Raw genomic sequence first — 14964 nt, forward strand, 5'->3', positions numbered from 1 at the left:
GAAATGTCCCTTGCGTGATTCTTCATGGAGCAGGAATGACGTTTTTCCTAGTGCATATGCAACGATAGTGTGTGTGTGTGTGTGTGTGTGTGTGTGTGTGTGTGTGTGTGTGTGTGTGTGTGTGTGTGTGTGTGTGTGTGTGTGTGTGTGTGTGTGTGTGTGTGTGTGTGTGTGTGTGTGTGTGTGTCTCTTTCTGAAATGAAAGCGTTCCCCAGCCGAGAAACCCGTTCTGATGGACGTAATGAATTCATGTGTAGCGCTCGTCCAGTAGGATAATTCACACGATCATGACCATGCATTCATCACATTCAGTGCGACTAACTCAGTTAATATTTTTTTAATAAAAGCAATACAAAGAATTACACACATCATCACCTTTTATATATTTTGAAACATCATCTCACCTGTCCCAGGCGCTGAACGCGTTAACACCAGAGCCCTTTTCTAACGCCCTCCCTCCCCTCTCTCCCCTCCCTCCCCCCCCCCTCTCTCCCAGGCCACCCCCTTTCCCTCCCCGGGAACCGGCCCTCGACGCTTCGCCCGCTGAGCGCCCACAAAGCGCCCACAACTCCGCCGCTGCGTTGTCAAGAGGGGGAACCTCTCCCTCTCTTCTTTTTTATTTGAGTGTTCGTCTCATGTTTAGATAATGTTCCATTTTAATTGTGTTGACCTTTTCCATGTACTTCAAAGTGCTTCTGTAGGTGCAGTCCGAGCAGGTTTTCTTAAGTAATAAACATTTGTTGTTGTTGACGAGTCGTGTGTGTGTGAGTCTCTGTGTGGGGCCCGGGGGGGGGGGGGGGGGGGGGGGCTCAGGGGCACCGGAAGAAGGAGTTGGCCGAGTTCTGTTGAGGCGTCGACTGGACCGGAGGGATGACGACGGCCGGGCGCGGGGTGTCCATCCGGACGTTGTAGTATTTGGCTGAAAATGAGAGATGATAATGGTTAATATGCACACGGTATTAATCAAGCATTTGGCTGAGGCTAGGTGAACGAGCAGCAGAAGCCTCTAAGCCTCTTCCCTAAGTCGTCTGTCAGGCTGGTTTAGTGACCGACACCCCGGGCTGGCTCTCCTCCTCTGGTCCACACGGCAGAGGGGGGGGTGATGGGAGTCGGCTGCTCTGTGACGGAACGCGCCTCAGAGAGCGTCCTGTGTTCTGAGGAGGGGGACTGGGCCCTGGGAGTCGCTCCACCCCAGAGCTCTGGTTCTAGCCCCGGCCGTGACCCCGTCACATCTCCTTTAGTTACTTTACACCTGAGCCACATTCATATTTTTTTTACGTTAATCTAACATTCTTTCAACGTTTTTTTGTTTTTTTTTGCAGAATGAACCGCAAAACTCAAAACCTTGCGTGTGGTTTTAACGTCCGCTTGTGGAGCTCTGTAGTAGTGATGACGGGGCGGTGGGTTGGATTAAGGTGAGCTGCGTTAGTAAACGGTTAACTCTTACATCTGGAGAAGACGTAGTACTTGTAGCCCTCTGGCGCCCTGCGGCTCGGGACGGACACCGCCGACGTGACGCTGCTGGGGAACCCTCGCCACGACACCCGGATGTTGATGGACGGCTCCAGGACGGACGCTGGCGGACACACAGACGCACGGCGTGAGCGCGGGACACACGTTTCCTGTGCATCCTCAAGTGGGAGCGGGGGGGTGTGCTCACCTGCTTGCCGCGTCACGCGGTGCCGCACCGTGTAGATCGAATACTGAGGCTTCCTGCCGCACGATGAGGAGCCGGTGCCAAACTGGTACGAATACTTCTGGACGGACCCCCCTATAGCCGACCCGAGGAGGAACCACAGGTCAGATCATCTTACGTCAAAGCCCGGGATCCGTATTCACAGCCACGCAAAGTGGTCACATCAGGTCACCTCTTTTGAAGAAGTAGACGGATTCTCCGCGGCTCTGGTACTGAGGCACGGACAGGGCGGCGGTGATGTGGCCCCGCAGGCCGTCGAAGCCACGGTGGATCAGCTTGGGGTAGCCGGGGTCCACCACGTCGTTGTGGAACCTCCAGTACAAGGAACCCTTCGACGGTGAAAAGGATACGGGGAGTCACGACATACAGAGAATCAATCTGTTAATATCAGAGTCTACCGTGTACAAGCCGTGAGCTTTACCCAACAGACACACGCGTGATCCGCACTGACACTTCATTCAAATAACAACACAAAGAGTCACCTTGAAGATGTAAGTTTTTCCCTGGCAGTTGCACCGCGTGAAGGCGGTGTCCACGGGCGACGGGACGCCCCACACCTGGGTGATGCCCCGCGCCGGGCCCGGCACCCTGTTACTGTCCAGCAGCCAGAAGTAGTGTCCTAGAGGAGAGCTACACGGTCACACACTGTGGATCTGGTGCTGGAGCTCAGCGCTCTTTTCATGGGTAAAGCTTATGAGTTGGATGTTTAGAATTATATTTGATACTTTGGGGTTATTATGGAACCCATCTATGGTGTTTTTTTTTTCTCAATGTTTCCACAAGATGCAGAGAAAAAGAGGCTCTTAATCTGCCAACGTCGAGCCCAAAAGAACACTATAGTCTTTCATGGAATAGCCAACATGGACTAGTCCTTGCTGTTGCTTTACATCTCTGTAGTCTAAATGGTTTTGCTCCAGTCTAATCACCACATATTACACTTCATACACATGGACGTAGTTGCTCAGTAAGTGAAGCGTTGCTTCCTGTGACGCCACAGACATAATCCTGGTCCCTAAAGAATCAGACACGCTGTGCTCGGGAACGCCTGTGTCTCACATATTTTTTCCTGGCACTCACCTCGGAAAACCACAATTGTGCCATTCCTGAGAGTGGTAACCGCGCCGACCGGACGTCCACTGCAGAGGTTCATATCGTTGTTGTCATCTAGAGAAATAAGCAAACACATTTTTATTCACGTTCGGCTGCAGCTCCCCATCCAGCAGGAAGAATGCGTCGAAATAGAGAGAAACAAGTTCAGCCGATGAGGTACTTCAAGCAGCATCTCCTCTACAGCTGAAACATCTAGCACGCCAATAAAAGCCATGCAGAGAGAGGAGACAGAGGAGAGGGAACCGTGGCGGCTTGCCTGCTTGGTAACTTATGCGTGGCTTGTCCACAGGCCTTGGGTTGGGTTTAGAAGTGGGCCTGACCAAGCTGGGTTTATTAGCTGCTGGTGTCGGACGGTGCGGTAGGGGACGGCCTGGCCTGGCCGGGGCGGCTGTGCTGGGTTTAGATGCTGCCGGCTTGGTCGGAGTTGAAGACACTCTTCCCTCCTCTTGGTTGTCCTTGTCCAGGAAAGCCTGCGTAGCTCCTGTGGTCGCTGGAACCACAGCTGGTGTAACATCTACCCTGGAAGCTGGGGTCGTAGGTAGGTCTGGGCTGGAGGTTGATTCTGTTGGGTTAGTAGTTAGGTCTGGGCTGGAGGTTGATTCTGGTGGGTTAGTAGTTAGGTCTGGGCTGGAGGTTGGGTTGGTAGTTAGGTCTGGGCTGGAGGTTGGGTTGGTAGTTAGGTCTGGGCTGGAGGTTGGGTTAGTAGTTAGGTCTGGGCTGGAGGTTGGGTTGGTAGTTAGGTCTGGGCTGGAGGTTGGGTTGGTAGTTAGGTCTGGGCTGGAGGTTGGGTTGGTAGTTAGGTCTGGGCTGGAGGTTGGGTTGGTAGTTAGGTCTGGGCTGGTGGTTGGGTTGGTAGTTAGGTCTGGGGTGGTGGTTGATTCTGTTGGGTTAGTAGTTAGGTCTGGGGTGGTGGTTGATTCTGTTGGGTTAGTAGTTAGGTCTGGGCTGGAGGTTGGGTTGGTAGTTAGGTCTGGGCTGGAGGTTGATTCTGATGGGTTAGTAGTTAGGTCTGGGGTGGTGGTTGGGTTGGTAGTTAGGTCTGGGCTGGAGGTTGATTCTGATGGGTTAGTAGTTAGGTCTGGGGTGGTGGTTGGGTTGGTAGTTAGGTCTGGGCTGGAGGTTGATTCTGGTGGGTTAGTAGTTAGGTCTGGGCTGGAGGTTGGGTTGGTAGTTAGATCTGGGCTGGAGGTTGATTCTGTTGGGTTAGTAGTTAGGTCTGGGGTGGTGGTTGGGTTGGTAGTTAGGTCTGGGCTGGAGGTTGGGTTGGTAGTTAGGTCTGGGGTGGTGGTTGGGTTAGTAGTTAGGTCTGGGGTGGTGGTTGATTCTGGTGGGTTAGTAGTTAGGTCTGGGGTGGTGGTTGATTCTGATGGGTTAGTAGTTAGGTCTGGGCTGGAGGTTGGGTTAGTAGTTAGGTCTGGGCTGGAGGTTGGGTTGGTAGTTAGGTCTGGGCTGGAGGTTGGGTTGGTAGTTAGGTCTGGGCTGGAGGTTGGGTTGGTAGTTAGGTCTGGGCTGGAGGTTGGGTTGGTAGTTAGGTCTGGGGTGGTGGTTGGGTTGGTAGTTAGGTCTGGGCTGGAGGTTGGGTTGGTAGTTAGGTCTGGGCTGGAGGTTGGGTTGGTAGTTAGGTCTGGGCTGGAGGTTGGGTTGGTAGTTAGGTCTGGGCTGGAGGTTGGGTTGGTAGTTAGGTCTGGGCTGGAGGTTGGGTTGGTAGTTAGGTCTGGGCTGGAGGTTGGGTTGGTAGTTAGGTCTGGGCTGGAGGTTGGGTTGGTAGTTAGGTCTGGGCTGGAGGTTGGGTTGGTAGTTAGGTCTGGGCTGGAGGTTGGGTTGGTAGCTAGGTCTGGGCTGGTGGTCGGCTGCATGGGTTGGGCTGTGTCAGTAGAAGCATCGTTGGGTTCTGAGGAAGTGGATCCCTGAGTATCTCCTGTGGTCTCTGGCGCATTTGCATCAGCCTCCAGACCGGAGCTGGCCTCCACAGGGAGGTCTGGGCTGGTGGTCGGCTGGACGGCCTCTGTGGTGGCAGCAGATGGCAGGACCTCAGACTCGTCAGTAGGGGTCAGGCTGGTCTCAAAGACGTCGTATCCATCTGTTCCACTGGCTCCAAACTCAAACTGTCCGGTCTGCAGATCTGCCGTGTCCTCTGTGGAAAGGGCTGTTGAGATGAGCAAAGGTTCTCCAGAGACGGCCGTCGAGGTGGGAGAGTCTGGAGCTGACGTTGCACCTTGGGTTATGGGTTCTGGGGACTCTGGAATAGCGGTACCTGGAAGTTAGGAAACAATGTCCAACTTTAAATGAGATGTGAATTGACTGATCAAATGTATAAGCGTCATTGGGAGTGGAACCCCCTAGCCACTACAGAACTCCTAGTCAAAACCAACGGTCCACGTGATCAACATTGTGTGCTTCGTATGGCCGTGCATTAGCGTACCAGTGGGGGGGGGCTGGTCGGACGGAGAGAGGGTGGCATCGATGTCGACTGGCTGCTTCTCAGAAGGAAACGTCGGCCCCACCTCTGTCTGAGGGGGGACTGCGGGCGTACTCCCAGAACCCGGGTCTGCGGTGTCTTGGGTGAATGGTTCGGGGAGGTCGGCCTGAGTGGGCTCAGGTTTCTTTGGGGCGGACGTGGTCTCAAGGTACTCCTTTGACAGAGGTTCGTCGGGGAGGTTTGGAAAGTTCGACTCATAATCTATGGGGTGAAGACAGGAAGACAGAAATGTAAACCAAGGGGCGTTCAAAAGCCGGTATTCGTGTTGAGTTTGTTTGTTCTAGATGAACGTGATCTCTCGCACCATTGCTGAATTCATCGTAGTTTTCTTGTGGAGCGACCGGTGAAATCAACGGGTCGTCATCTGCAGAAAAGCAAAGCAATATTACACGTTTGACGGTATGACGTCCATTTGTAATATGACCATCTTCACTACACCCTGATGATTTCAGCATTCATGTTGCTCCATATTCCACATTGCCTCTAGTCACATGAAGTAGAGCGGTCACCTGCAAACGTCCATTTCTGCAGCTCTGCTTCCTCGTCCGCTGTGATTGACAGGAGTTTAGTTAGAAGTGCTCCCTTCTCAAAGACATTTAGTTTAAATGGATGTAATTCTTAAACCTTGTGACCCAATGTGCCGCAGGTTTAAAGTACTTTACACAATGACGCGATCTATTAACGATGAAAACAGGATTCTAGACGGATTGATCCTCTCCATGTGTTGTGTTGTTGTGTTGTTGTGTTGTTGTGTTGTGTGGTGTGGTGGTGGTGTTGTGTGTTGCTTGCCTGCGGCGTCACAGTGGTTCATGTAGTCTGGGCAGCAGTTGTTGAACTTCAGGCATTCGGGGTCACAGGTGCACCTGCGGCCCCTCTTAAAGGTTTCCCCACACCGGCCCTTACACGAGTGCCCTCCACGCACACACACACACACACACACACACGTTAAACACACAAACTCCCACACGACACTACCACAATGATTAATGAAAACGTCTGTAAAGATGTCTAAACGTTTGTACGCTTTGGTGGGTTTCCTCATTTCTAAATCTGTAACGATATAACTGCTAAATAAACGGCTGCGGGTTAAACACAATTATTGATTATTATTCATGTTATTGATATGATTGATATTAAACGTGTACACGTTGTCCTTACTCTCGGTGCACTGGGATTCATAGTCCCGGCAGCATTCGTCGTGGGCCAGACAGCCGTAGTCACACTGGCACATGAAGCCGCGGTAGAACTCGATGCCACAGCGGCCCTTGCAGCTGGCTTTTAAAGAAAGCAATTTACAAGCAAAACACATTTTTTAAGTAATGCAATGTTGAAATCGATTGACTGAACAGTCGAGGTGTCAAGTCAACCCAAACACTCCGTATTCATGACAACACAAACAGAAAGAGTCCATCCTTAATTGCACATCTTAATTATTACATTTAAATAATCGAATTTGCATACAGCTTGAAGTCATACTCACTTTGGGCCCCAACACATGAGATGGTGACGGCCGTTATAGTGGCCATAGCAGCCAGGAGCAGAGAGGAAGGCATGTTAAAAGGCTTTGTTTATCCCTGTAGAACAAGAAAGGCAAACAACCAGTGAGGCCCATGTCACGATGACCGTCAGGACGCGGCTCCCCACTGTGGACAGACAAGAGCCGTGATGAGGAGCCGGTGACTCACCTCCAAACAGCCTCGCTGATGTTTTCCCCGTGAGTGAGTGCTGCGGGGTAGGGTGGGGGCCAGGTCTTTTAAAGGCTCTGTGCCGCCTCTCTCTCACTCTCACTCTCCCACCGTCGTCACACTGCCTCTGATGAGTTCACAGACAGGGAGGGCCTTCGCCTTAGGACGGCCCGGCTTCCACGAAAAACAATCCTCCATTGGAAGCACATCAACACACATCTGTGCCAGGGACGCTGACATCACAGACTTCACATTTTCCGGGACAATGCATTTACATATTATACACTGTGTGACCCAATAATATTACAATCATCATGGCTTCTTGTAGATATTGGCATCAGATCAATGCTGTTATGTGTCTATGTATGTATATATATATATATATATATATATATATATGAGAGAGGGATAGAGAAGGAGAGGGCCAACTCAACATGTCTGGAGCGGTTGGAGCAGTACAGTAAGAGCATACATACGTTTAGATTGGTGGTGAAGTTTTCTGTGACAGCAGCTCAGCAGCTCAAAACATTGACTCACTGCCCGCACTTCTCCCTACGAGCATACGTGATGTAGGTTACACAGTCAAAGGTTCAGTCACCGAAGTCAACACAGGCAGCATGTCAACAGACCGCACATGGTACAACTTCTCCATTATGGCAGAGAGAGAGAGAGAGAGAGAGAGAGAGAGAGAGAGAGAGAGAGAGAGAGAGAGAGAGAGAGATACATTTGCATTTGGCAATGCAAATGTATATTTCTCATGCCAATAAAGCTTTTTTTTAAACTGAATTGAAAAATTGAGAGAGAATGAATAATTCAATATAAATGTATTCTCCTATTTAAAAAAAAAAATTAAACCAAACTATCTCTAAAAATAACAATAAGACAATGAAAAGGTGGAATCAAGAATTGAAACACTACAGTCAATTCTTTATTATATTTATTATTGCCAAACGACACAAATCGTCTGGAATTCCTTCTGGTGATTCGGCTCTCTTAGTCTACGCTGTAAGTGAAGCCACAGACGGAGAAACGGCGCCCCCGTGTGTTCATGTGTAACAAACCGAGTGAGAGTTATCCTAGTTTAATGCAGAAAGTAGGCGTTACATAATGTCTATGCATTGTACATAATTTGTACATAATATTTGAAATACCATGATTTATTTCCATTGATTTTTTTAAGCCTCTGTGTTTCTACATTAATGATGGTTTCAGGTGATTCAAAGCATTTAAAAAAAAGAGCAGGCCTACAGTCAAAAGCAAAAATAGGAAAAAAAAAAAAAAAGACAGGAAACAGAAAAGGCATATTATATGATATTCATCATAAACTATGTTGCATTCACGAATTGTATATTCACATGTTGTGGTTTTGAATCGGATGCTTTTATCTCTTTCTATTTCTCAGTTCACGTTTGACAGGAAATCATTATTTGGATCTGGTAGAAACCGGAAACTAGGAAACGAAGAGATGGAGATCAAATCCCGTGGACATCAATGATCCATAAGAAGAAGAGGCCCCTTCCTTAACCATTAATTATACAGACCCCAAACCCGTCTGGTATTGTTGGGCATGAGGACAGTTCTCCAATGGGCCGATAGGGGGCGACAAATAAAAGCTCATGAGTGAGACACACACACACACACACACACACACACACACACACACACACACACACACACACACACACACACACACACACACACACACAGGATAATAATAGCTCAGAGTAACAGGTGGCGGCATCCACACATCCAATCATCTGCGCTGCTTTGATAGACATTTTATTTTTGGGAGCTGCATGTGAATTAAAGTCTTAACAGAGGCCTCAACTAACTATAAAGTCTCAACAGTGGTCTCAACTATTGTGCTTTTCATTCATTGGTCATGGCGATGGTAAATGTGTGTTTTCATTAATGTCATGCTGGTTCCTTTGGAGATGAGGGTTGAGCAGATGATGTGTTTATGGCAAAACACACACACACACACACACACACACACACACACACACACTCCTCCATGATCGATAATAATAACCTCCAATAGTGTGTGTTACCATTTAACACAGTGGATTATGAGTGGTTTAAGGCATTTCCTCTATGTATGTATGTATGTATGTATGTGTGTGTGTGTGTGTGTGTGTGTGTGTGTGTGTGTGTGTGTGTGTGTGTGTGTATGTGTGTGTGTGTGTGTGTGTGTGTGTGTGCGTGTGCGTGCGTGTGCGTGCGTGCTTGCGTGCGTGCAGGCGGGTTGAAGCGGCCTCGCCTGGCCCCTTCTGATTGGTCTCTGGGGCCGGGAGGCTGCGCACCTGTTGCTCGGTGAGTATTCAGTGTGTGGTCACGGACACACACACACACACACACACACACACACACACACACACACACACACACACACACACACACACACCATAGTCGTCTTATTAAAATGACGTAGTCTTATTCTTGTTCTTGCCTGGATGCGATGTGACCTCCTGGTCTACGACGTGTTCACCGTCGGAAATAACAAATTAAAACACGATGCTCCGGGTTGTTCTCTGAATTGCATAATGTCGACTGTGTTTCTTTAATATTTATATATAAATTACATGTAAACAAATGATTTATTTACAGGTATCATCTATTATGTATTTCCCTCGACCCGTTGAGGTCAGCCTCTCTTACCACCACGGGGCCCCCTGCTGCGCGGCGCCTCTGGCTCTCTGACCCCCCCCTCCCTCCCGCTAATGAACCAGCAGCAGCCCCCCCCCCCCCACCACCACCCACCACCCACCGTCCGGCCGTCGACACGGGGGCCGGGATACTGAAGAAGGACGATCCCTCCCTGGAGATAGAAAACATCACTTTGTTTTGGTTAATGGAAACGCTTCTGGCGATGCGCGCAACGCGCGGTCCCAACGCGCTCAGCGTCCTGTGTTGATTGTAAATAGCGTCACTGTAGGCCTGATTACAATATCCAAGTGTTTGCATTCGTTTCGTTCGTTTATTGTGTATTTTGTTGATGCAATTTTAAATATGTGAACTGATATATATATATATATATATATATATATATATATATATATATATATATATATATATATATATATAGATTGTATATAATTTGAAGATTGCAATTTTACAATGGTTCATTCAGCAATAAGACATATATGATGAATGATACTATCGGAATAGTATCATTGTGGTACTTGTAAATCCCACTCTGAGCTGTGCTCGTTATACCTCCAGCACTGGCTGAAATGTTTGTATATGAACTGACTTTTTATATTTTTGTGTTGTATTTGTCTTGTGCTATTTATGGACCTGAGTCTGAAATAAAGTTTTCATATCATATCATATATATTATAGCAATAATAGGTGTACATTTAATTTATGAAATCTATTAAATTATCCATACATCTTAATGATGTACAGCAAACATGCAGAAACCTTTGGCATTTGCCAATCATACATTATTTATTTATTTTTCTATGGTTATAAACTTAAAAAAACAAATATCCAATGATAACTCGGTATATTTTATAAGGCCCGCCTACAAATGGTTGCTATGCCTACAACACATTTCTGCCTGAGTGAAAAACTCGCAAGCCAATCAGGATCCAGGTGGGTGGGAGTTTGCGCGCTGAACACCGCCGGGTAAACTCGGTGTGTCCAGAGCTCTCAGCGGGCTGCAGCCGGACGGACGGGCGCAGGGAGGGAACATGTGTTATAAAGGTCTTCACCAATACCGATTCAGGTAATTATTGATTACATTGATCCATTATGCCGCGGGGAAATGAGTTGAAAAGTACCTCGAGGTTACTGCGGAAAGACGCCGACTGGTCCTGCATGACAGGGGACCACGATACTCATGTTACTCATGATACTCATGTTCCTCATGTTCCTCATGTTACTCATGTTAATTCATGCCCGTCCACGTTACCAATGTTGTTCCTGCTAGCGCACTTCACCCTCAGAGACCCCCAGGGACGTGGTCGATGGTGAGAAACGTCCTCATAGTTTACATGAAGGATGAACCGAGGACATCTCCTATATAGATCTAGTCCTGGCAAAGCGCGTCATCAGCATCGTAATGTTTAATAAAGGTCTTTTAAGAAATGTCGCCTACTACTTACCATCCTGAATGTGATGTAGTAGTTAAGCGATTCGTCATCTATAATGAAAGGCCAGCTGACCATAGCCTGTGCGGTCATCTCGCCAACATGTTGTGATGACTCGTTGAGTTGTAACGTCACACCTCTTCGACTGATGGATGTCATTTCAAAGTTTGAAATTATGGATATGTTCATATTTTCACGCTGTGGCGTGTGAAAGGAGTTTCTGACTCCTAGTGCTGGACGATGGCAGCATTATGCGGTACTGTGTCATTATTCTGTTATTTAAGCCTCACTCATGTGTCGTTTCATTCTGTATACAACTGTATGTTTATACAGTGAGAGTGTATGAGGATGTATTCTATACAAAACACGTCTGTTATCTCAACGGTAGGATGGTAGGATCTCATTTGAAATGATAGGAGTGTCCCAAAGGAAGTCATTCTAATAGTCAGTATCATCTGAAGCATTTAATGGACTAAAAGTTATTGGGTCTCTCTGTCCCGGAGACCAGACTTGGAATTAAGACTTCAGTGCTACTTCCTGATTGCAAATCTGAGATTAACTGGTTATTTTATTTTATTTTCTTATCATTTTCATTTCCAGATGCTACTAAATCAGATTTCTGACTGTTGCTATTGACTGGTGAACGTGAACTCTGAGTGACTGTTCTGAAAGCATTGAGTCTGCTCATTATTGTGCTCTCAATTGATCAAAGCGTATTCTAGTTACTACTATTCTAGCTGCTGCTATGGTCCTCTCTCCGATCGCTTTGGATCCACAGCTTCATTTGTGGTAACATTTCAGGGCTTTCACTACGATTTTCTTTTATTTGTATTTTTGTTTATTAAGATGTTGTCAAACTAATATTGTTAGATATATCTAAACTCAGTTGTGAGCCACGATAGGGCGTAAACAAGAATATTGCCAAAAAGATGTTGATTAAACGATTGTCGCCCTCTAATTAATTAAGCGTTCGCATGTTGTGGGAAGTGCCCATCCACCAGCGCTAGAGCCTTTCTGCTGTCTGTGTTCATCACCGTCTGTGGGCTGCTGAAGCCAACGCTGTTGCTTTGATATTTCTTGGCTGGTTTCCTTATATCCCTTCTGAAATGTGACACTATAAGGACACAGGTTAGTTTCAAAAGATCGATACCGTCTGTCAGAGATACATTTCTAGTAGTCTGAGTTGCTTTCCTTTTATTTACCCATATGGCCCATGTCCTCAAAGATCCCTTACCAAACACGCTTGACTTCCCTGTGGTATGTGATCAAGAACGTCCCTGTTTCTAAGAGAATCCATACATTGACGTTTCAGTCCTGACCCTGCAGGAAAACATTCCTTGCTTGTCGGACCCAGAGTTGAGTCTTCAGCTCAGTTGATAACGTCATCAGTTTAGTTTCAATGGAGATTGAACAACTTGTGTAAAGCAAAAATACTTAAATTTATCAAGAAAATCTCCTAGCGCTTTGGTTGGGTTCCATGTGCTGGTTGAGCACTGATGCATGATGGCATGGGGTGGTGGGGATTGTGCTGTTAAGATAATTTTAGACTTAATAGACCAAACACTGGCTCTAAATGCTGGCTGTCATCTTCATCTCCCCATAGCTACCGGGGTCTTCCTCCCCAGAGAACAGTAACACAACCTCAATCATCAACACAAATGTGTGTTCCAGACTAGAGGAGGCTGAGCTGATTTCCGGTCACTTGAGTTATTTCAGTATTTTGCGCTTCCTTAATGAGCCGACCTCAGCCATAGGACAGGGGGGGAGGGGACTGAGAGGGACTGCATGGACAGAGGGAGACGAGGAAGGCCTGACCTAACGGGACCGTTGATGCACTTGTCGAGGTCCAGCAGGTAACGAAGCACCTGGTTAGTGACTCTCGTCAGTAGCACGCGGCGGTGCAGTAGTTCAGCCTTACTGAACTCTCCCCCTGTTGGGACTCCCATACCCCGCCCAGCTCTGACCCCGGGATCCTCTTACCTCCTGCTCCTGCTCCTCCTCCTCCTCCTGCTCCTCCTCCTCCTGCTCCTCCTCCTCCTCCTGCTCCTCCTCCTGCTCCTCCTCCTGCTCCTCCTCCTGCTCCTGCTCCTCCTCCTCCTCCTGCTCCTCCTCCTGCTCCTGCTCCTCCTCCTCCTCCTCCTGCTCCTCCTCCTGCTCCTGCTCCTGCTCCTGCTCCTACTCCTCCTCCTGCTCTCCCAGGCAGCCTGGTATGGTGCCATTGGCAGATATTAATTATAGATGGCGAGGCCTCTGCTATGTAGGCTACCCCGCCGCGGGGCCCGTCCCCCCCGGGCTGACTCCCAGGGGCCTGGGGAGGGGACCACAGGGGGGTCCGCGCTGTTACAGCACAGAACCACCAGCAGCTATCTCTGCCATAGCACCCTGTCCTGAAGGACAGGACGTGTCTGTCTGTCCCGCTGTCTGTCTGTCTGATTTCGGGGTCACCACCCTGTGCTGGATGGACTCTGCCACTCGTCTCCTCATAGAGCAGATGGGAGGACCCCCCACCCCCCCCAACCCCCCCCAACGCTCACCAGGCCAGGGCAGCAGGGAGCCTTTGGGTCGAGTCCTGCTTCTATTTGTGGTTGTGGAGACGCCGGGCGCATGGCGAGTGATAAGAGGTGGAGGGGGGGGGTGAGGCGGCCCCAGCCTGTTGGACTGGACCAGGGTTTCTTTGTGACTGGTTTAAACCGGAGGGTCTCAGACCTGGTTGGTAGACGTACGCCACAGAGCTGCTGCAGGACTTACACCGCACAAACTGCGGTTCTGCAGGTGGTGGAAGTCCTGTTGTTTCAACGAGCTGAACATCAGGAGTGGTTTGGGAAGAGAAGGCTTTAAGCCGGACGTCACAACGCTTCAGAACCTTCTGGGATTATGTTTGAATGAAAATTCTGGCTGGTCCATAAAATGATGTGTATTATGTTATATATATATATCGAATTATATCCTCGATCATTCACCTTTTTATTTTGAAACCTGTTTTCAAATGATCGTCTTCTCAGCTCATAAGGGCTCAAAACAACCACGAAATAAATAAATAAAGAAATAATTTCCACCTAAATGATTACCATCGCACAAAGAGAAACAATGCCGGACACTGAATGAGTGGCGCTCAGAGGTGTAAAGAGCTGGTTGTGGAAGGCTGCCCCACTGGCACGGTGACAGTGGCTGGACTGGACTGGACTGGACTGGGCTGGGCGCTGGTAGTGACAGAGCGACATTGAGGCCAGGACAATGAGTGGCACTAAGAGCTCCACTTCATTCTCATTTTCCTATCTCCCTCTCAGGCCGCCATGAGCGCCAGGCCTCTCTGCTCTCTCCGAGACACTCCCTCCATTCGGAATGAGTGCAAAGGCTCATTTGCAGGTTAATTTGTGTGTGTGTGTGTGTGTGTGTGTGTGTGTGTGTGTGTGTGTGTGTGTGTGTGTGTGTGTGTGTGTGTGTGTGTGTGTGTGTGTGTGTGTGTGTGTGTGTGTGTGTGTGTGTGTGTGTGTGTGTGTGTGAGACGTTATTACGAACGTGAACATTATTATTATTATTATTTCCTCCTTATTATTCGGGCGCGGTGCTATTTGGATAAGAGCTGATGTGTGCAGAGTGTCGCTGAGCAGGAGGATGTAGAGTGGCAGCAGAAGCATCTCTTCGCTGTCACCGTTTATTACTCCCAGCCTCGCTCCTGTACAGGCTGCAAATGATTCAGAAAATTATCATGTACAAAGTCTTCATTTATGTTGAGCTGTCAATAAATACCAATATCGTAGCTACTAGACCAAAGCATGGGTAGAATGTGTTACTGTATTCCTTACTGTATATTCCTAACCCTCTCCCATTCCCCTCCTGTAAAGTCAGTCCTGTTGATGATTTATTGTCCCTCTGTCCCGGCCTCTCGGGCTCCACCCT

General features: G+C 48.3%; 2 protein-coding genes across 2 annotated transcripts in view; one reads left to right on the forward strand and one right to left on the reverse strand.

Moving 5' to 3' along the window:
* Positions 1 to 121: 121 nt before the first annotated feature.
* Positions 122 to 7048, reverse strand: prg4b (proteoglycan 4b). The gene is made up of 15 exons (XM_084473485.1): positions 6971 to 7048; positions 6766 to 6859; positions 6444 to 6560; positions 6075 to 6197; positions 5795 to 5833; positions 5590 to 5649; positions 5229 to 5486; positions 4587 to 5060; positions 3063 to 3407; positions 2774 to 2860; positions 2179 to 2315; positions 1869 to 2025; positions 1661 to 1771; positions 1448 to 1576; positions 122 to 919 (listed from the first exon to the last, which is right to left on the reverse strand). The coding sequence occupies exons 2-15, from the start codon at positions 6836 to 6838 to the stop codon at positions 810 to 812; spliced, it is 2220 nt and encodes a 739-aa protein (XP_084329611.1). The 5' UTR covers positions 6839 to 6859; positions 6971 to 7048; the 3' UTR covers positions 122 to 809.
* Positions 7049 to 10608: 3560 nt separating this feature from the next.
* The window catches only part of fcho1 (FCH and mu domain containing endocytic adaptor 1), a 46103-nt gene continuing 41747 nt past the window's right edge, over positions 10609 to 14964 (forward strand). Inside the window, 1 exon segment of the mRNA XM_084473487.1 lies at positions 10609 to 10700. The gene's annotated coding sequence lies outside the window, so the exon portion shown is untranslated.

This window comes from Micromesistius poutassou (assembly GCF_964030765.1).
Source record: "Micromesistius poutassou genome assembly, chromosome: 9".
Classification (NCBI taxonomy): domain Eukaryota; kingdom Metazoa; phylum Chordata; class Actinopteri; order Gadiformes; family Gadidae; genus Micromesistius; species Micromesistius poutassou.